Here is a 21030-nt window from a genome sequence, read left to right on the forward strand (position 1 = left end):
ATCAGCCTTACCATGAAAACCACCACCATCAACACCAGCGTTATCAAGCGTACCATGAATACCACCACCCTCAACACCAGCGTTATCAACCTTACCACGAACACCACCACCATCAACACCAGCGTTATCAAGCGTACCATGAATACCACCACCCTCAACACCAGCATTATCAACCTTACCACGAACACCACCACCATCAACACCAGCGTTCTGAACATTACCACGAACACCACCACCATGGACCCCAATGTTATCAACCTTACCACAAACACCAATGTTACCACCAACATCCACACCATCCACACCACCACCAACACCAGCAATTACCACCACCATCCACACTACCAAATCCAACCTGTTTGGCTTTAACGAGCTCACATGCTAATAAAAACAAGAACACATATTGTTTTCTCATATAAGCCAGATCTGTTGGCTTTGCCAATGCTAATGCCGCTTTACCTTATAGAATGTCTAGTTGACCTGGTGGGGGATGTCATTAACTGTTGTGGGGGCGGAGCCACAGGTAGGGTGCAAGGCCTCGTGTCCGTGGCACCCCATTACAGCTTTAAGGGTCCCTTGCTTCCATCTGTGGCCTGGGAGCAGATGGTTTAAAACTTCACCGGTCAAAGGCCTGTGCAAGATTGAGCCCTGAGCCCCTCTTAACAGGTCATAAGCTCTATGAAATCTTCATCAAGCGGGGTCGGAGAGCTCTCTGGGCCGTTTTGTGGCTGTTTGTGGGCCTCTTTTAGGGTTGATGTCCCTTGATATTACCATAAACATTGTCTGCAGTAAGCATACATGCCTTCAGTCTTCTGTTCCTTGCAAACCACCTATATACCGTGTCTTTACAAGTTCAAAACTAAGTTCAAAACTTCTTGATTTGCAAACGTGAAACCCTTTTTTTAGCTCTCTGATTCGCTAATGGAGGATCCTTTTATTTTGGTGCCCGAGCCTGTTTTCGGTTGTATTCTGAGCCTCTCATGAGGTGTCACCTAACGTCAATAGGAAAAGTGCCCGTTTTATTTACCTAAGGATTCGTCTTCCTAATCCACCATTAAGTGCTTCTGCATACTGTCTATGAAGTGCTGCAAAGAAGCAAACTTAAGTGCTGCTGGTTGTCATCGTGTCTTGTGTAAACAATGCACACAGGGGCGTGACACAGACGCAGGGGGTACCCCAGTCCTTCAGGGGGGCCCCATCCACCCCATAGCTAAGCAATATCTGTGAGATATAGTACAGGAAGTGCCCTGGTCGCATTCTGCAGGGGGACGAGGGGGAGAGGGGGACACGAGAATCACAAACTTGCCCAATGTCGTCATCGTGAGCCGCGCTCCAGAAGTGGATTAAATAGTGCATCTGTTGCAGATATGTTTGCTTTAAAAGCTCCATGTGGGCCTTTTAGCCTCTGCTCCTGCCAGAGTCGATAGAAACATATAAATGAGTCGGGTAAGAACACGTTATGAGAAACTTCTGTAATGTGCGTTATCATTAATCTGGGGTGTCTCCAGCAAGCGCTGCGAGATGCACGGCAGTTAATAAACGTTGCGCAATAAAATATTCCCATTAACCATACACTGTCATTAATTATTCACCTTGAAAAGTCCTTGTGTAATCATCTGGAGTCACCATAAGTTCTTCGTAATAACGTCGCGTTCACGACCTCTGTGGAAATCCCATCTTAAAGTCACAGTGAAACGTCCAGGAAAATCAGCATTTAGTGCCTGCGCGTTATTGCGACAAAGCGCTTCGAGCACACTACAAATACCCCAGTGTACCCGCTGTGCGCTGTCCCTCGACAGCCTTTGCTTGTTCTATAAAACTGGTTTAAAGTGCGGTCACTTAGTGCTGCTGTCTTCTAAAACACCAGGCAAAGCCCCGCATTGTGACTGCAGCGGACCCGAACCGCCCCTCTGTAGTGTGGGCGACCTAACCTGAGAATTCACCTTTCCTAAATAAAACCAAACATTGAAAAATTAGTGAGGCAGCGCCAACCTTTCCATTAAAATGTTTCGATTTTTGCATACTTTTTCAATATTACCAAATTATATCTTTAGTAATTTGAGCATTTGTTTGGTGTGCACTTGCTATATTTTTTGCGAATTACTGTTTTAAAGTTTGAAATTTAAATCGTATAAATTGCTTGGGGGTTCCCCGGCTTCCAGTAATGATTCAGTGGGAGTCCTCAGGAGTCAAAACGTTGGGAACCACTGACCTACACAATACGAATGCTACATATATACGTAACAATATGCATACATAAAATGCTTCATTGGGGCAGCCTTTACACAGCCATTGAGGGGAGTGGACCCAAAGACCAACCCCAGCCCCCATTTTGTTTCCACTTCTTCTGGGGTGAAGGACTATGGACTTTGTGTTGGGCCAAGGAGAGCACATTTGCAGACTTAACCTGCTTGTTTCTTTTTATTTTTTGTCTCTGAAAGGTCGGGCTCCAGAAACCAAATTTTTGAATTTGGAGAAGGTTGGCGTTCGGACAGATCCCAGTTCGGGGAAGATAATTGTTGATGCTTTTGAAGCTACCTCCATCCCTCACATTTACGCCGTTGGAGACATAACCGAGGTGCAGTGGTCTTTTCATAACATTCGCTAGTTTGCTGTAGTGCATTTAACTAATTTGGTATACTGGTGTCAGAGTGCACTCACTGACCAGGTACTCCCTTTTAGTATCTGACTCCACGTAAGTACTGGGGTGAAGGAGTCAGGGCTTATTCCAGGAGATAGTGTGGGGCTAGGCGTTCAAAGATAAATTACATCTGCAGGTAACACTGTATAACTGGAATGTCCTGGTGTTTCTTTGCCTCAATTCTACACACCAATTATAGATAAATCGAAAAAGTACCTAACACTTTGTTATGTAATGTCACGTTTTGTTGTGTCCTGTCATGTTATGCAGATTTGTAGAGCGGCGCACTATCATCTGGAAGGGTACCCTGGCACTGAGGAGGTGTGAGTCTAGCCAAACCTAGGGCCTAGAGGGACTTTATGGTGCAGGGTTCAACACAGGGCAGGTTTATGTATCCTAAGTGCTTGAGGCATAAAATAGCTTAACATTGAGTGCTTTTGGTAGAGTTATCCCATGGGGCAATGCAACTCAACTCTGGAAAATGTTGGAAGTACTCGGGTCTCAGGATTATTCTAAAACCAAAACAAATGGTCCTTTAGTTTGGATTGCAGTGATTTATTTTCTGTTGTAGTTATGTTATGTTAAAAAGACTGTAAAGTGCTTAACTGCCCAATTAATGGGTCTTCCTAGAACTGAACCATAGAGACTTGGTACTCTCAAAATACCATCACAAAAGGGGAACAACTTGAGAATGAAAACAGCTAAGAGGTGAATAGCTAGGTCCTAAGTAGTTTCCCGAAGTTGAGATGGTTTGGGTTATTCCGTAGGTAAAGGGGCATTCTGATGGATACAACTACCTGTGGATTCCTCACCTCATGAATACTCCCATGGCGCCAGCATTCGACGGAAATCTTCTTACTAGTCTCTGCACGTCGACGAGGACGTCACTGTCTCGCACGCGACGCCGTCTGACGTCATACAGGCAATAAGAGGTCCTCGACGACGTGCAGACGTCAGTTCCCTTTTTTCCGTGCATTCGAAACGGTTATCTTCGAGGGAGCAACTGTTACTCTTGCGGTTACAGTGTATATCTTGCTGCGTACTCTTTCTCTGTGGAAATAATGTCGCAGAGAAAGTCTGGATTTAAGCCTTGTCGTGAGTGTGGAGGCAAGATGTCGGTGACGGATCCTCATTCCGATTGCCTTTGGTGTTTGAGCTCCGACCACGACGTCTCGACTTGTGATTCGTGTCAGCACATGAATCCGAAGGCCCTTAAAGAACGCGAGGCGAAGCTGTTTATGGCCAAGTCAAAGGAGAAGCATCACAAGAAAAAGTCTTCTCCAAGACATCGGCGTCATCGAGACTCCCGGCGCCGTAGAGAATCTCGGCGTCATTCAAGGGAGGCTCGTTCCAGGTCTCCGGATCGGCGCCGGAGGACATGGGAGGTCAGCCCCACGGTGACGCCGCATCCTTCGACGCCGTTGCTCTCTCCGGCGTCTCCAACTTCGCCTGGACAGGCGTCGGTGATTGAGGTATTGGAGCCTCAAGTGTTTTCTCCGGCGCAGACGCCGAGGCCGGCGTCGGGGTCGCCTCCGAGTCAGGCACCCCAGTATCCGGCTTTTCCCACCCCTGGAGCCGATAGTTCCGCATTCTTGAATGCGATGTATGCCATCTTCCAACAGATGGCTCCAGGGGGTGCTCCGGCTGGGCCTTTGGCCTTTTCTTTGGGTGATCCTGCGCCTCTTCGGCCGGCACCCTTTATGCCCTTTCTCCCGTTTGGGAACGTGGGCTCGGCGCCAGTGTCGGCGCCGGTGGCCGCTCCGATGGCTTCGGACGGATTGGCCCCAGGGATTTCCATCCCGTCGAGATTTCGGCCTGTGACTCCGGTGGGTCCATCCGTTTCATCTGCTCTTCAGTCGGCGCCGAAGTTACCTGTGGCGCCGGATGCGGCGTCGGTGGCTTCGGAAGATCGGCGCCGATCTCCGACTTCGGCGGAGGTATTGTCGACTCCGCGGATTGAGCAACGACTGCATTCAAGGAGGCGTGCTCTCCGGGTACTAGAGGAGCAGGAGTACCAACGAGCCCTAGAGGAAGGAGAGCTAGAGGACTCGGGTGATGGGCTGCGTGGACTGGAGTCGGCCAGTGGGCTGGACACTTCCCCTGAGTGGGACCTTTCGTCCCCGGGGGAATATACCGAGGAAGCTGCTTCCTTTCATACAGTGGTACGGAAGGCAGCTAGTTTTTTGGACCTGCCTTTGCCGGTGGTGGAGGCGAAACAAAACCTTTTGACAGAGGTGTTGCATCCGGCCTCAGCCGCGGCGGAGCCTCTATTACCTTTTAATGACGCTCTGCTGGATCCGGTTTTAGAGGTGTGGAAGAAGCCGGCATCTTCCCCAGCAGTTCACAGAGCCGTGGCCAGGAGGTATCGGACGGCTCCAACTGATCCTGGTTTCCTATCTAGGCACCCTACGCCGGAGAGCTTGGTTGTGCAGGCCTCCTGTTCGTCCAAGTCAGCGCCTGGTTCTTTTCCGACGGTGCCGGGGGACAGAGATTCAAAAAAGCTGGAGGCGCAGTCGAAGAAGATTTTTTCGTCATGCAGTCTGGCTTTAAAAGCCACCAATGCAACCTGTATCCTGGGGAGGTATATTCATGCTCTGATGGATGACATCTCCTCTTCGTTTACAGAGCTTCCCCAGGGTCTTTTGGATCTTGTCTCTGATGCTCAGGCTGCTGCGACCCAAATTATCCAGACGGGACTGGATACCACCGACTCGGTAGCCAGAGCAATGGGCACAACTGTGGTGGAAAGGAGACAGGCCTGGCTCCGTAACTCGGGCTTTTCGGCAGATGTACAGTCCACATTGTTGGATCTCCCGTTTGATGGGGACAAACTGTTTGGGGCTAAGGCTGATTCGGCCTTGGAACGGTTTAAGGAGAGCAGGGCCACGGCTAAGTCGCTGGGACTCCAAGCTCCTTCTTCCACGGCCTCTTCCAGATTCTTCAGGAGGTTTCGTGGATTTGGGCGTGGCTCTTCCTCCTCTTCCTTTCGGGGAAGATATCAGCAACCTGCCTCTTCCCATCCCTATAGATCTTTTAGGGGGAGGGGTAGGGTCCGCACCAGGGGAGCTTCTCAGCAGCACTCTGCCTCTTCCTCATCCTCTGGCGGGGTGCAGCAGGGGAAGCAGCCTTAGGCTTCCACCATTTCCCACTCACTCCTCTCCTGTAGGGGGAAGATTACAGCATTTTCTCACCAAATGGGAGACTGTTACGTCGGACACTTGGGTTCTCAGTGTTGTGGGAAAAGGCTACACCCTTCCCTTTCGGGAGTTTCCGCCCCTCATCCCGCCCCGCCCTTCGTATTGTTCACAAGAACACCTCCTGTTGCTAGAACAGGAGGTAGAAGTCCTCCTTTTAAAGGGTGCGGTGGAGTTGGTCCCGGAGCAGGAAAGGGGTCAAGGAGTTTACTCAAGGTATTTCCTGATTCCCAAGAAGGATGGTCGTTTGAGACCAATTCTGGACCTGAGGATCTTGAATTGGTTCCTCAAGCAGGAAAAGTTCAAGATGCTGACCCTAGCACAGGTGCTTTTGGCGTTGAACATGGAAGACTGGATGGTGTCTGTCGACTTGCAGGATGCTTACTTTCATATCCCGATACTCAAGTCACACAGGAAGTATCTCCGGTTTGTGGTGGGATCGCAACACTACCAGTTTGCGGTCCTTCCGTTTGGTCTTACTTCAGCACCTCGAGTCTTCACGAAGGTGATGTCGGTGGTTGCGGCAGAGCTCAGAAGGAAGGGGATTGCAGTATTCCCTTACTTGGACGATTGGTTAATCAAAGCCAAGTCCCCGGAGCTTGTGTTGCGTCATCTGCAGTCAACAACCCAGTTGTTGTTCGACCTGGGCTTTTCGGTGAACGAGCCCAAATCTCACCTAGAGCCCTCTCAGCGCCTCCTGTTCATAGGGGCAGTACTGGATACAACATTGGGTCGGGCCTTTCCTCCGCCTCAGCGGATTCAAGATATTCAGGATTTGGTTCCAATGTTTCGAAATGGAGCGGTAGTTCCAGTCCTCAAGGTCCTTCGTCTGCTCGGTCTTTTTGCCTCCTGCATTCTGTTGGTCACGCATGCTCGCTGGCACATGAGGGCTCTTCAGTGGTGCCTCCGAAGGCAGTGGTCTCAACACAGAGGGGATCTCGAGGGTACTGTCAAGATCTCCAGAGATGCTGCTGTGGATTTGAAGTGGTGGATTGCAAGCAACAATCTTTCACAAGGAAAGCCGTTCCAGCAGTCGCCACCAGTGGCCACAGTCATAACGGATGCTTCCACTCTAGGGTGGGGAGCTCATCTGGGGGATCTGGAGATCAAAGGTCTTTGGTCTCCAGAGGAACAGATTTTTCACATCAATCTGTTAGAGTTACGGGCTGTACGTCTGGCTCTCAAGGCCTTCCTCCCTTCCCTTCGTGGTCAGTCGGTACAGGTCCTAACGGACAATACTACCACGATGTGGTACATAAACAAGCAGGGAGGAGTGGGGTCGTACCTTCTCTGCAGAGAAGCTCTTCGACTATGGTCCTGGGCAAAGGACCATCGGATTTGCTTGATAGCAAACCATCTGGCCGGAGTTTTGAACGTGCGTGCGGACAGTCTCAGTCGCCACTTCTCGGCAGACCACGAGTGGCGTCTCCATCCAGATCAAGTCCGTTTAATCTTCCAGAAGTGGGGGTTTCCTCGGGTAGATCTGTTCGCCACTCGAGAGAACGCGCATTGTCCGTTGTTCTGCAGCCTTCAGTATCCGATGCAGGAAGCGTTGGGGGACGCGTTTCAAATGACCTGGTGCGGCCAGTTGCTTTACGCGTTTCCTCCCATACCCTTGATTCCTCGAGTATTGAGGAAGATTCGCCAAGACCGGGCTCTAGTAATCTTAATAGCTCCGGATTGGCCAAGGAGGGTGTGGTACTCCGACCTTCTCCAACTCTCAACGTGCCCGCCGCTCCGTCTCCCTTTCAGGGCAGACCTCCTCTCACAGTCGCAGGGGCAGGTTCTACACCCCAACCTCCAGAGTCTGCACCTACATGCCTGGAGATTGAACGGGGCAACCTGAGTTCCTTCTCTCTCCCGCCTGAGGTAGTGGATGTTATATTAGCGGCCAGGCGACACTCCACTAAATCTATCTACGCTAATAGGTGGTCTAAATTTGTTGCGTGGTGTGGAGAGAGGCAGATTGATCCCTTACATGCTCATCTATCGGACATTTTGTCTTTTGCTCTATCTCTGGCGCAAAAAGGTTGTGCAGTGGCTACCATTAAAGGTTATTTATCGGCCTTGTCAGCCTTCATATGTCTTCCAGACCAACCATCTTTATTTAAATCCCCTATTGTTATCAGATTCTTGAAAGGTCTTCTAAATCAATATCCTCCAAAGCCATTCGTTATGCCGCAATGGGATTTGTCCTTAGTCCTGACTTTCCTTATGGGGTCCCCTTTTGAACCTATGCATTCTTGCCCCTTGAGGTATTTGGTTTTAAAAACAGTCTTCCTGATAGCTATCACATCAGCAAGGAGAGTGAGTGAGTTGCAGGCCTTATCAGTAAAACCCCCTTATACAACTTTTTATGGGGATAAGGTGGTGTTGAGGACCAAGGCTGCTTTCCTCCCGAAGGTTGTTTCACCCTTCCATTTGGCTCAGGCAATTACTTTGTCCACGTTCTATCCTCCGCCTCATCCTTCCAAAGAGGAAGAAAGACTGCACCGTCTGGACCCAAAGAGAGCGTTGAGCTTCTTTATCGATAGAACAAGGGATTTCAGGCTGGAGGATCAGCTGTTTATTGGATACGTGGGCAAGAGGAGAGGAAAGGCAGTCCACAAGAGAACACTATCCAGGTGGGTTGTTCTTTGCATTAAAATATGTTACTCTTTGGCAAAGAAGGATCCTCCTGAGGGCATTAGAGCTCATTCCACCAGAGCTAAGTCGGCCACTTCGGCCTTAGCCAGAGGTGTTCCTGTGGTCGACATCTGCAAGGCCGCAACTTGGTCGTCCCTTCACACTTTTGCAAAACATTACTGTTTAGATTCTGAGGTTAGAAGGGACGGCCATTTTGCACGGTCAGTGCTGCAGGATTTCTTGGTTTGACCATTTAGGCACCCACCGCCGGGCGTGGTACTGCTTTGGGACTCTATTCATGAGGTGAGGAATCCACAGGTAGTTGTATCCATCAGAAGAACGAGTTACTTACCTTCGCTAACGACTTTTCTGGTGGATACATTAGCTACCTGTGGATTCCTCACGGTCCCACCCGCCTCCCCGTTGCCTTTATGGTCTTGCCAAGTAATCCTTGAGTGCGCTCCTCTTGGTCCTTGAGGGTGCAATAGATGTATATATATAATATATTTGTATATATATATCTGTATATGGTATATACTTGGTGTGTGTATATATTTTAAAAGAGAGAGTTTTATATATATATATATATATATATATATATATATATGTACATAAAAAGATTTACAGTTATTCATACAATGTGGTGCATTTTACAATATAATGGATGTTGCCTTGCTCTTTCATTGCATTGCCTGGTTGTTCTCATGCACGTAAAAAATGATTGGTACTGACGTCTGCACGTCGTCGAGGACCTCTTATTGCCTGTATGACGTCAGACGGCGTCGCGTGCGAGACAGTGACGTCCTCGTCGACGTGCAGAGACTAGTAAGAAGATTTCCGTCGAATGCTGGCGCCATGGGAGTATTCATGAGGTGAGGAATCCACAGGTAGCTAATGTATCCACCAGAAAAGTCGTTACCGAAGGTAAGTAACTCGTTCGTTCATTCCATAAGGCTGGGCCCATGGTTCGGAAAGAGCGCCCTCCTGCTCTTTTCCTTTTGATCCGGGGGCTGATAACTAGATTGAGATCGGCCGAGCGAAAGGACCTAGTAGACACGTATTGTAAAAGGAGCCCAGCAAGTTTGTGAGCTCCTTGACAATGTAAGATCTTGTGAGCAATGCACAGGGTTTTGAAATGTATATGGTTATATATAAATAGCAATTGGAGTTTTTGGAAGAACCCGGAGGCTGAGCAGAATTTAGGAAGAGAGAAAATCTGTCTAGCTGCAACATTTTGGCCAGTCTGGAGCCTTTTTGTAACTAATTTATTGACCCCCAAATATAGAACATTGCAATGAGATGAGACAGAATTAGCGATTAAGGGCCATATGTACGAACACATTTTCCCATAGACACAGAATGGGCAAAACCCTTTGATACATCTGGCCCTAAATAACAGTCTGCCGGATCAGAGGGTTGAAGAAACCAATGATGGGTTTAAGGCCTTTTAAGAGATCGAAGCAGGTACCTACATGTGATTTGGCTTCGGTCTCGAAAGAGAGAATCATCCATCTAGTTGCCTAAATTCTTTGACTGGTTTGGACTTGAGAGGGGTCTAAAGTAAGTAGTGTTGGGGATGGGCTCAGGAAGGCATCTTGTGTCCCTGTTAGAGACCTAAAGTTGTCCAAGAAAGCAAATAGCCTCCTACCCAAAAGAAACAAAGAGCACACTCTTCCTGGTATATATTTTGTTTAGGGATGTCTTCCGTGTTCCCAACTTAAGTGCTTGGTCACCTTTGCCTCTTGGAGATGGCACTGTCACTCGAGTCCTAGATGCAGTAGTCACTGCGGGGTTGGGTCGGGTGTAAGTGGCGAGCTTGAATGGAAGGTCACTCTGGGTGACCCTGCAGTGCCAAAGGGGGGAAGTGGGCCAGCATCTCAGAACATTCCAGTCCTTGTTAAAAGTTTCCTGTAGCTTGGCCACCTACTGGTCTGAGGTACCCAAAGCAGGCTCTAGGAACTGTAATTGCCAGTTGCCTCCTGGCTGACAGAGGGGTTGGTGAATGGGTTTTCAGATCATGATATCTTCAGAATTTGTTTGATGTTAGCTAGGAAGACAATTCCAATGGTTCCCTAATTAGGGAGACCACCCCCTCAGGCCCAGGATTTCCTTTGACCTCCAAGAATGGCTAAAGAATTAGCACAGGTATGGTTGCAAAGTGTGGAGCAGATTCACACTTTAAGGGAGCGTAGCCTTTCCTGAACCCACATGTGCTTCTTGCCTTGAGCAGTTTGCTATGGCGACCTTGGGTCTGGGGGACATCACAAGTCATTGGGATGTACCACAGGTTGTTCCAATGAGCTGGACTTCAGTACTTACCTGGTTAGCAGGTCACTTGCTCCTGGCAAGAGCACTCCAGCTCTTTGTGCAGATATGCAACTTCCCCCTGCTCCCAGCGTCAAGCAAGCAGTCTCTTTGGGTCTTCCCAGACTTAGGTGGTCATTATGAACATGGCGGTCTGGACCGTCACGCCGGTGGTGGCAGTCCTTACCTCCAACAGCATGGTGGTCCATACCGCCATATTCTGAACACAGTAGTGAACTGGCTGCAAAGCAGCTAGTTCACTACCACCCACTGCCAGGCCAGATCCGCACCCACCCCCAAAACCCTGAAAAGCGACCCTACACCCCCAAAACCCCATGTAGGCCCCCCCAACTCAACCCTCACCACCCCCCACCCCTACATACAGGTCCCCCAAAACCCAACCCCCCACATCCACATGCACCCATTCACCTACATGCACACACGCATACATGCACTCAGACACCACTCCCCCCCCACACATACACACACACACACCCCTCCCCCCTTCCCTCTCGGACAGCATTTACCTCTTCCATTGCGCTGCTCCGAGAGGGAACGGGCTCCCTGGATGCTGCCCCGCCGCCATCGCCGCCTCTCAATACACCGACACGCCTATAACTGCTTCATTATAGGTGTGGCGGTGTATGGTCTGATGTGGCGGTGAGGGTGGAGCAGCATTCCCCCAACCCCCCCGCCACCGACCGCCATCGTGGCGCATGGCGGCCCTCACTGCCATCAATGGCTGTGAAGCTCCATGCGTCATTATTTGGCGGGATGCCGGCCGCCGCCACTGGCTGTCTTTCATTGACTGCCGGCACGGTTGGCGGCGGGGCACCGTGCCAAGTTCATAATGTGGGCCTTAGTCCCAGTCCATAAGGAAAGTGGAAACCCTTCAGTGGTTCCGCTGTTGGAGCTTGTCAGTGTCTCTCCAGGGCTGGTGCAGAGGACGTGCTCGGATCTCTACTCTGCGGGATTAAATGATGTAATGTATTTTACCTGGTTGGCAAGGCCTGATCAATCTTGTGTCTCCACCGTATGAATTTCTTGGGGACTCTTCATTTCTGGTCATGATGGTCCAGGCATGGTGATGTCCAGGTCATGCTGCTTGCTCAGACCAGTAACATGTTGAATGGTTGCAGTCAAGAGTTCATCTCCCAAAAGATTCAGATCCCGAAAAGAAAGGGGGAGAATGTAACTCTAGTAGGGGAAGAAGGGCTATATCGACGGAATGGGTGGATTACCGTCAACATCCCACCGAGTACGGTGTAAGGAGGGGGATATTGTGAATATACAGGCTGCAGTGTCTGGGATGGAGTTGGCAACCTCACTTAGATGCAACCACTGCCTAGAGCATCACAAACTCATTGACTCCAATGGACTCCAGTCATCTATCCAGGTACACTTGAAATCCTACATTCCCAACTCACATTTACTGGCCAACACCCTTCGCGCATGTCAGATATCATGATAGCAAAGAACCCCAGGTAATGGAGACATCACAGACTTTACTTGGAGGGAACCGGTGGTCCATCATTCCAGGGAGGTGCAGGTCATGAGTCTTGATCCCCTGCCTGCAGGTCATGCTGTCTCCTCTGTCAGTATCCCACAGCATGGCTGCAGAGGACAGTCGGTCCCTCAAACAGCAGTGCTCTTTGGGCTCCCCCTTCGACACTGACGTACCCTCAGTGAGTGAGCTTTTGTGTCAGGGTCACTGGGGGAATACACAGGGCTGCTCAGAAAAGTATAAACAGGCGGCCGGCGCAGAGATGTGCAAAAGAAGTGTATCCCACCCCTCTGCTAGGTAATGTGCCCTAACAGATGCCACCGTGTCCACCAGCGTCAGTATTTGCATTGTCATTCCATTAATAACCCTAGCATCATGAATCGCACTTGCATGTTTTTAAAAATGATGTAATTAATAGCTTCACTGGTCATTAATTACACTGAAGGGTCAGTAGTTTCCTCAATATGTCACCACTCGTACCACCATCTCAGTGTTTACATTGCAGTGTTATTAATTGTGCCATCCTGTCATTAGTAGCAAGATATTGGCATTACATGCATTCTTGTCATTAATTCCCATTATATCCCATTATTTGCCTCACACTTGCCCTGCCAAGTGAATAACTTCACCCCTGCCTGATCACTTGCATCACAGCGACTTTTATTGCACCATGTTGCTAATTGCTCCATCTGCGCGTTAATTACACCAGATTGTGTTATTACACGTCTTTAAATTAACAAATCACCGTGTCACAAATAACCCCTTAATAATATAAATCATATAATTAATTCTAGCATATCATCAAACAATACCCCCATTGCATTCATTACTTTCTTTTGTTTGCAATGTTTTCAATAACTGCACTGCCCTATTAATTCTGCATCCTTGTGGCATTAGTCGCGCCATTATATTAATTACAACCTGTAGTTATGTACACTATTCTATGACTGACTCCATTTCATTTATTTCACTACCATATCGTTACTTTTTGTATAGTCATGTGATTGAATGCACTATCGTGTAATTGGTAGCACTACTTGTTCATTGTAAAAAAGAAAAAAGAAGAAAAGGTCATTAACTATACTGTTCTATTGTTAATTAGGGTATCCTCCTAAAATGCACTGTCATGTTGTTAGTTTATCCGTCATGTCAGTAACTGCATTTTAACATGACTAGCCTGTTACTAGCTGCATTAGTTATGCAGGCAAAGATCAATATTTTATAAACTACACCATCATTGTGTTAATGGCACCCACTTGTCAGTAATTACGCCACCGCTCTTTTTATTTTACCATCATATTTACTCATACCATCACGTAATTAACGATGACCGCCGACAGATTCCCAGTGATAAGTTACATTACAATAACTACATTTAGCTAGTTCTCGCTGTAAACTAGGCAGGTGCATTATCACAGCGTGTTATGTCATTCATAGAATCGGCTATTTTCTGATGGATACTTCTGACCGTAGGTTCCTCAACTTGTGAATACTCCAAAGTGCCTGATTGGGTCTAAGAGTTCTCTCAGCAGTTCCCTTGTGTGCTGGTAGGTGGCGTCATGCAGCCTACGTCTGCTCCACCCTCCCTCAGAAGTGACATCAGAGCCACAATACAACCACTGCCACATCTGCATGTCCGTTTCTTTGTTTCTGTGTCATCAGACGCGAATCCGGAGTTCGCGCCCTCATTTTCTGTCACTTGACAGGAAAAAAAAATTCACAAATCTTTTCAACTGTGTAAGCAACTAAGGAGGAATCAGCTTCTTTAGTAATTAGAAGAGCAACAGAAGTTCTCGATCTCCAGCTTCCCTCAGTGGGGGTTTAAACAAATGTGCTTACTGAGGTCCTACAGCCAGGGTAGGCTCCTCAGAACCACTTCTCCCTGTGAATAAAACCTGCACAGACACTTTCTTGGGCACTCAAAGTCAGGATCTTGCCCCTTTCCCGGGCAACAGGCAGATAGCCCGGCTACACCAACTAGCTCCAGGAGAGCCATCTGTTCTCCTGCCGCGCTCAACACCAGAGAGCCTAGTTGTCCAGGCATCCACCAGCCAGCTCGACCTGACTGCATTGCCGACTGTTCAGCCGGACAGAATCGAAATGTATGGAGGCGTTCATGAGCACAGTGATCTCCTCTGCCAGCCATGCTCTTTGGTCTGTCAACTCTAGTTACTCGTATGCGTTGTGGGCAATGATGAGTGTTGTCCTCGGTGGCGCATTGTTACCTGGTTGAGGGCCGGATGAGTTATTATCTCCACAGGTGACAAAGTATCACATCAGAGATATGGGTGCTACAAATCGTCCAGTGTGTTAATTGTCTTCTCTTCCTCCATCTCTCCAGACGTTCTGCCTACACCATGATTTCAAAGGACAACTTGCCCATTCTCTGGCAAGAAGTTCACGCTCTCTTAGAGAAGGAAGCCTTAGCGAAGCTACCTGAAAACAGAGAACGGAACTGGGTGCTACTTTCTGGAGCCAAAGAAAGATGGAGGACTTTGTCCTATTTTAGATCTCCTCCCCCTGAACTTCCTAAAGAAGGACAAGTTCAGGATGCATGCATTGGCCCAAGTTCTGTTTACTCTGGATCCAGGCAACTGCATCATACCAACAATTTGACAGGATGACTATTTTCACATTTCAGTCCTGTAATCCTACAGACTTTACCTGCACTTTCAGGTAGGCCACAACCATTTTCAGTTCTCTGTGCTCCCCTTAGGCCTCACTAGTACCCCTCGGGTGTTTACAAAAGTGATGGTGGTGGTTGCTGCCCATTTAAGGAGGTTGGGAATACTAGTCTACCCATCTGGGAGAGGTGGAGATCAGAGGACTCTGGTCTTTAGTGGAAACCGCCCTCCTCATCAACCTGTTGTGGGCAATTTGCTTTCCACTGAAGGCTTTTCCTACTGTCCATCAAGAGGGGACAAGTGCAGGTACTTACAAGACAGCACCACCACCATGGGGTCCTCCAACAAGCGAGGTTGGGTAGCACTGAGTGTCCTATGCCAAAAGACTCTGCACCTCTCGAGCTCTCGGAGTCATCAGGGCATCTCTCTGGTTGCACAGAACCTGGCAGGATCTTTAAACACCTGGCCGACAAACTCAGCTGGCCTTGCTTTGTGGATCACGAATGACAGCTTCTTTCCCAGGTGGCAAAGGGCATCTTTCGACAATGGGGAAACTCTGCTGCAATCTTTTTGCGACCACCGAGAGAGATTTTACCTGTTCAAAGTTTATTTAAGTTTTTTTTAATTAAAAAAATTATCTGATAGTTATTTGGAATCTGTGATAGTTGCATTAATACCTTTCTAATCTTAAGTATTTACACATTCGTTATGTAGATTCATAATGTGCAACTGCTTAGCATGAGTACTTTTGCGATCTGCTACCATTTTGCAGTCCTTTTTCTCCACAAAGAAAATATTTTTCCTGTTTGAGGGACGCCTTTCCCCACCAACGATGGAATTGCTCCCCGTCCATTTCCATGGTGTGTATAGATTTACTCCTTTCCAGGGCATCAAATATGCCATACAGGATTTGTCGATTAACCAGTGTTCCGTGGCATCGCCCCCCACTTCACTAGCAAATTTGCTTCACGTGTAGAATGTCCCCATTCTGATGTAATTTTGAGTGAGTAATCTTGGATTTGCTGAGTGGGCGAATGTTTTTGTGAATTGGGATCCTTTGACGCCTTCCAGTCAATGCCTTCCTGTCCACTCGTTTCCCTTCACGGGCACCGCTTTAGGTGCCCGATTCATAATCCCTCGCCCCATGGCACAGTTCAAGGGCTTCGGATTCTGCGGCGGTGATGAAACCAAGTGGAAACGCAAGGAAACGATCTCCCTCCATCTTCTTCAAAGCATCCTCGGGTGCCATGGTCCCACGCGCCCATGCTGTGTACACTGGAAAGGATGCTGCCCCTGCCCTGCCCAGCATCGTGGCATTAAAAGGGTTTAACCAACGGCACTCAGCCGGCCGGGCCCGGGAAGCCATTGTTCAGGAGAAAGCATGTGTTATCTGCAAGGATGTTTTGGCAATTAGTGCGCTTAAACAGAAAGCTGGCATCAGTGCGCTGAGAATGTAATCTCCCCTCCAATCTGGGCTCCATTTGTGGGATGCCAGAACAACATCTGCATTTCCTGCAGCCGCCGCGATGGGCAGCTGCGCTCACGACAAATGCCTGGAAAGCTAAACAAATGTCGGGCTTGGCCGTGGGCGGCGTGCAGGGAGGCCGAAGCCCCAGCCCCAGCCTCCGTGGAGGCTTCGAGGCCTGAACCCTGCCATTGGTCATCATAGGGCGGAGGGGACAAGAGTTTTTTTTATTTTTTATTTATTTAATGCGTTTTTATATAGCGCGGACTTTACCCGAAGGTGTCAGAGCGCTTCACAATAGGCAGAGTAAAGATACAAGAGGAGAAGAATTACAAGTGAGCCTGTTACAAAAACAAACGTTACATTACATGAGGCAATAGTGATAATTGTGCAAGTATCAAGAGCAAAAAATACACGAGGTAGCAAACGATACGTGACGAGGAAAAAGTGACGTGTGCAGGTTACAAGAGCACATCAAGTACGAGTAGAGGTAAAAAAAAATTTCAATAAATGGTAGACACTCAAAACACTCAAACAATAGTTACGTTACATGAGGCAGTGGTGGCCGTTGTGCATGTATCAAAAGTAAACAAGATATAAGAGGTAGCAAATGATAGGTTGTAAAAGGAAAGGTGCCGTGTGCATGTTACAGAAGAGTACAAAATACAGGTAGACGTATAATACTGCACTAAATGGCAGACACTCAAAATACAAAAACACCCTGAGAAGGCACTTCTATAGGCATGGAGAACAGAATTTCCTATAATGGAAGGACTTCCTTCAGAAAACAGAGGGCTAGAATTACATTTGGAAGTGTCTTTGAAGGAGGAGAGCTTTGAGGTCAGTTTTGAAAGCCTGGGAAGAGGTGGTGGTCCGAAGCTGAGGCGGAAGTGAGTTCCAGATTCTCACCGCGTTGCCTGGAAAGGATTGGGCCATCGATCTTTCCTTCTTGAAAATGGAAGGTTCAAGCAATAACTTTTCTGCATTATGTGATGGTCTGGAGCCCCCAGAGAGTTTCAGTTTATTCACCAGGTAGCGAGGGGAGGAGGAGTGCAAGGCTTTGTGGGTGATACATGCAGTTTTGTAGATAGATCTTGCCTCGATGGGAAGCCAACGGAGGGTGGATAAAATGGGTGTGATGTGGTCGCTTCTTTTGGCCCCATATATGAAACGAGCTGCTGAATGGAGAATAGACTTCAGGGGGGAAAGGTGGGATTTGGGAAGGCCAGTAAGAAGAGAGTTGCAGTAGTCCAATCTGGAGAGAACCGGCGATTGGACCAGGGTTTTAAGGTCGTGCTCCGGGAAGAAGCGACGAATCCCCCAAAGAAGGCGCAGTTGGTGTCGAGCAGACTTTGCAATGGAGTCGATGTGGGAGAGTAGATTGAGTTTTTTGTCGAGAATGACACCAAGGGATTTTGCGCTCTCGACAATGATGGGCTTATTGTTCATTAGATTGATCTGATCCATCCATGATTGCACTGGGGGATGAGAGAGTGAGGAGGAGAGGAGGAGGAATTCTGTTTTGGAGGGATTCAGGATCAGTTGATGAGTTAACATCCAGTTTTGAATGGAGTCGAGAGTAGAGCTAAGGAAGGAGAGATCGTGAGTGGAGGCCACCTTAAGGTAGATCTGAGTGTCATCCGCATATAGATGATAGTGGATCCCGGATTTACTCAGGAGATTTCCCAACGGTTCTAAATAGAGATTGAACAGTGTGGGTGCAAGTATGGAGCCTTGAGGAACACCTTGACTGACCGCTAAAGGAGCTGAAAGACTGTTCGCTATTTTGATCATTTGGGATCTATCAGAGAGGAAGGAGGCAAACCATTTTGGGTTACCCCGCCCTGAGCCGAGGGCGACTTGTAAGGCTTCGCCCGTGGTGATGAACCTACTGATAATGCGCATGCGCAGTGAGAACACCTGCTTCTGTACCAGTGATGGTTCGGTCATTCCTTTCCACACCCCGCTGCGTGTTAATGAGACTCTTAAGGTGGGGTTACAACCTCCCCCCCTCTACACCGCTCATTGTAAGTCAGTCTTCGCTTAACCACTTAACTTGTCCAAAAACCTATTAATGTACAGTGACCACAGGCTCTCTCTGTACCAATGATGGAGGTCTGTCAACCTCTTCCTTACCGCACCGCCTGCTAGTAAACCTGTTATTGGGCAGTGACAGCAAGCTGTGTCTGTACCAGTGATGGAGGTCTGTCAGCCTCCTCTGTACCACACCACCTGCTAGTAAACCTGTTTATGGGCAGTGACAACAAGCTGTCTCTGTACCAGTGATTGAGGTCTGTCAGCCTCCTCCGTACCGCACCGCCTGCTAGTAAACCTGTTGAAGGGGCAGTGACAACAAGCTGTGTCTGTACCATTGATGGAGGTCTGTCAGCCTCCTCCGTACCGCACCTCCTGCTAGTAAACCTGTTCATTGGCAGTGACAACAAGCTGTCTCTGTACCAGCGATGGAGGTCTGTGAGCCTCCTCTGTATCGCACCGCCTGCTAGTAAACCTGTTTATGGGCCGTGACAACAAGCTGTCTCTGTACCAGTGATGGAGGTCTGTCAGCCTCCTCTGTACTGCACCGCTTGCTAGTAAACCTGTTATTGGGCAGTGACAACAAGCTGTCTCTGTACCAGTGATGGAGGTCTGTCAGCCTCTTCTGTCAGCCTCCTCTGTACCGCACCGCTTGCTAGTAAACCTGTTGATGTGCAGTGACTGTGGAGCGACCTCTGACCTGTTTTTGGTCAAGAGCTGGCCCCCCACGTCCGCAGCACCACCCTGCTGTCTCCGTGTCCCTGACCCCCGCCCACGCTGCTGCTAGCGTGTCCGAGGCCCTCCTCCACCCGCAGGCCTCCTCCTGCACCTCATCCCTTGTGTCTAGTGGGCTTCTGGTAAGCGTCGCTAGACTTGTGTGCATTGTGCCGTTTTCGCCGTATCTTTTAACTGTATTCTGTTTTCTGCGCCTTGCTTCCTATCGCTTCTGCCCCCATTTGTGCCTTTTTAAATTGCTGTATTCCGCTTGTGTTGTGCCGTTTACCGTATTTGTGACTGTATTCCTTATTTTGTGATTGCCTTGTGCCTTTTTTCACTTTTTGTGCTTTCTCTGCTTGTTTTTTGCCACTTGGGCACTCCCCCTTGCCGCTTTCCCCTGCCGCTGCCTCCCTGCGGCCCGCCCCCCTCACACCCCCATTCGCCGCTCCCTCCCGGCTCCCTGCTGCTCCTCCCTCCCCCTACCCCTCTCCCTTCTTAATGGCTGGCGCTGCGCTTCTGCGCAGCTGGCAAGCCCGTCTGCGCCCGGATCGCGCCCAGCGCCAGCCCCCCTGGTCCGCGCGACCCCCGTACCAACAGACGCCGCTACTCGGCCAACGAACTCATCGCTCTCAACCCCGGTTCCTCCACAACATGCTCCCAGGCCACACCGAAGAACACCAAAGGACCCTTCTCCTGCCTCGCCTGCAACTTCACCTGCAACAGAACAAGGAAACCTGCAACAACCAGCACAAACCACCTCCACTGCATACTCCTCAACAAACGCTCCGCATGAAAGCACGCCATCGAGCTCTGGGACCTGCTCAACACCACCGCCCCAGACGTAGCATTCCTAACCGAAACCTGGTGGAACGACTCCTCAGCACCCGACATCGCTATAGCTATCCCTGACGGCTACAAGATCACCAGAAGAGTTTGCCCCAACGGAATCGGAGGAGGAATAGCCATCGCCCACAAATCTACCCTCAAGATCCACACGGACGACACCCTCAAGACCGCTGAACACCTGCACTTCCGGATCCACACCGACCCCAACACTATGCTCAGGGGAACACTCATCTACCGCCCCCCAGGACCACGAGCTCCCTTCAGCGACTCCATCGCCGACCTCACGAGCACCCACACCCTCGCCTCCACGGACTACATCCTCCTTGGAGACCTCAATTTCCACCTGGAGAACAACAACAATAACGCCAACACCACAGCCCTGATCGTCAACCTCTCCAACCTCGGCCTCAAACAACTGGTCAACACACCAACCCACATCGCCGGCCACACGCTCGACCCGATCTTCTCTGCAAGCAACCACGTCACCTTCAGCCACACCACCGAACTCCACTGGACCGACCACCACTGCATCCACTTCACATTCAAGAAGCACATCGAACACCACCTCACCCAACTACCACCCCACTGCCGCTGGAGCAAAGTCACCGAAGACCAACTGACCAGCACCCTCGCCCAGAACCCGCCTACCGACCCCACCAACCCAGACACCGCCGCTCTAAACCTACGACAATGGATCAACGACTGCGCCAACACCCTTGCACCTCTCAAAAGACCCGCCGACAACCAAGGAAAGAAAAAAGCCGCCTGGTTCACAGACGAACTCATCACCTCCAAACGCACCTGCCAGAAACTAAAGAAGAAATGGCTCCTCGAACGCACACCAGGCAGCCTGACAGCCCACAAAGAAGCCACCCGCAAGCACCACCAGCTAATCCGACGCACCAAACGTTCCCACTTCACAGAACGCCTGGACAACAACGCACACGACAGCAAAGAACTCTTCTGCATCGTGAAAGAGTTATCCAACCCCAGCGCCAACGCCAATGACATCCCTCCCTCCCAAGAACTCTGCGACGCCCTGTCCTCCTTCTTCTATCAGAAGATCGCCGACATCC

The 21030-nt window shown here is 49.4% G+C and overlaps 1 protein-coding gene across 1 annotated transcript in view; it reads left to right on the forward strand.

The window, feature by feature from the left end:
• Nucleotides 1-21030, forward strand: part of TXNRD2 (thioredoxin reductase 2) — a 355985-nt gene that overhangs the window by 261471 nt on the left and 73484 nt on the right. The window contains exon 12 of the mRNA XM_069215297.1: nucleotides 2442-2578. Within this exon, the coding sequence (XP_069071398.1) occupies nucleotides 2442-2578 (137 nt within the window). The remainder of the gene's footprint in view (nucleotides 1-2441; nucleotides 2579-21030) is intronic.

Source organism: Pleurodeles waltl, chromosome 11 (genome assembly GCF_031143425.1).
Source record: "Pleurodeles waltl isolate 20211129_DDA chromosome 11, aPleWal1.hap1.20221129, whole genome shotgun sequence".
Classification (NCBI taxonomy): domain Eukaryota; kingdom Metazoa; phylum Chordata; class Amphibia; order Caudata; family Salamandridae; genus Pleurodeles; species Pleurodeles waltl.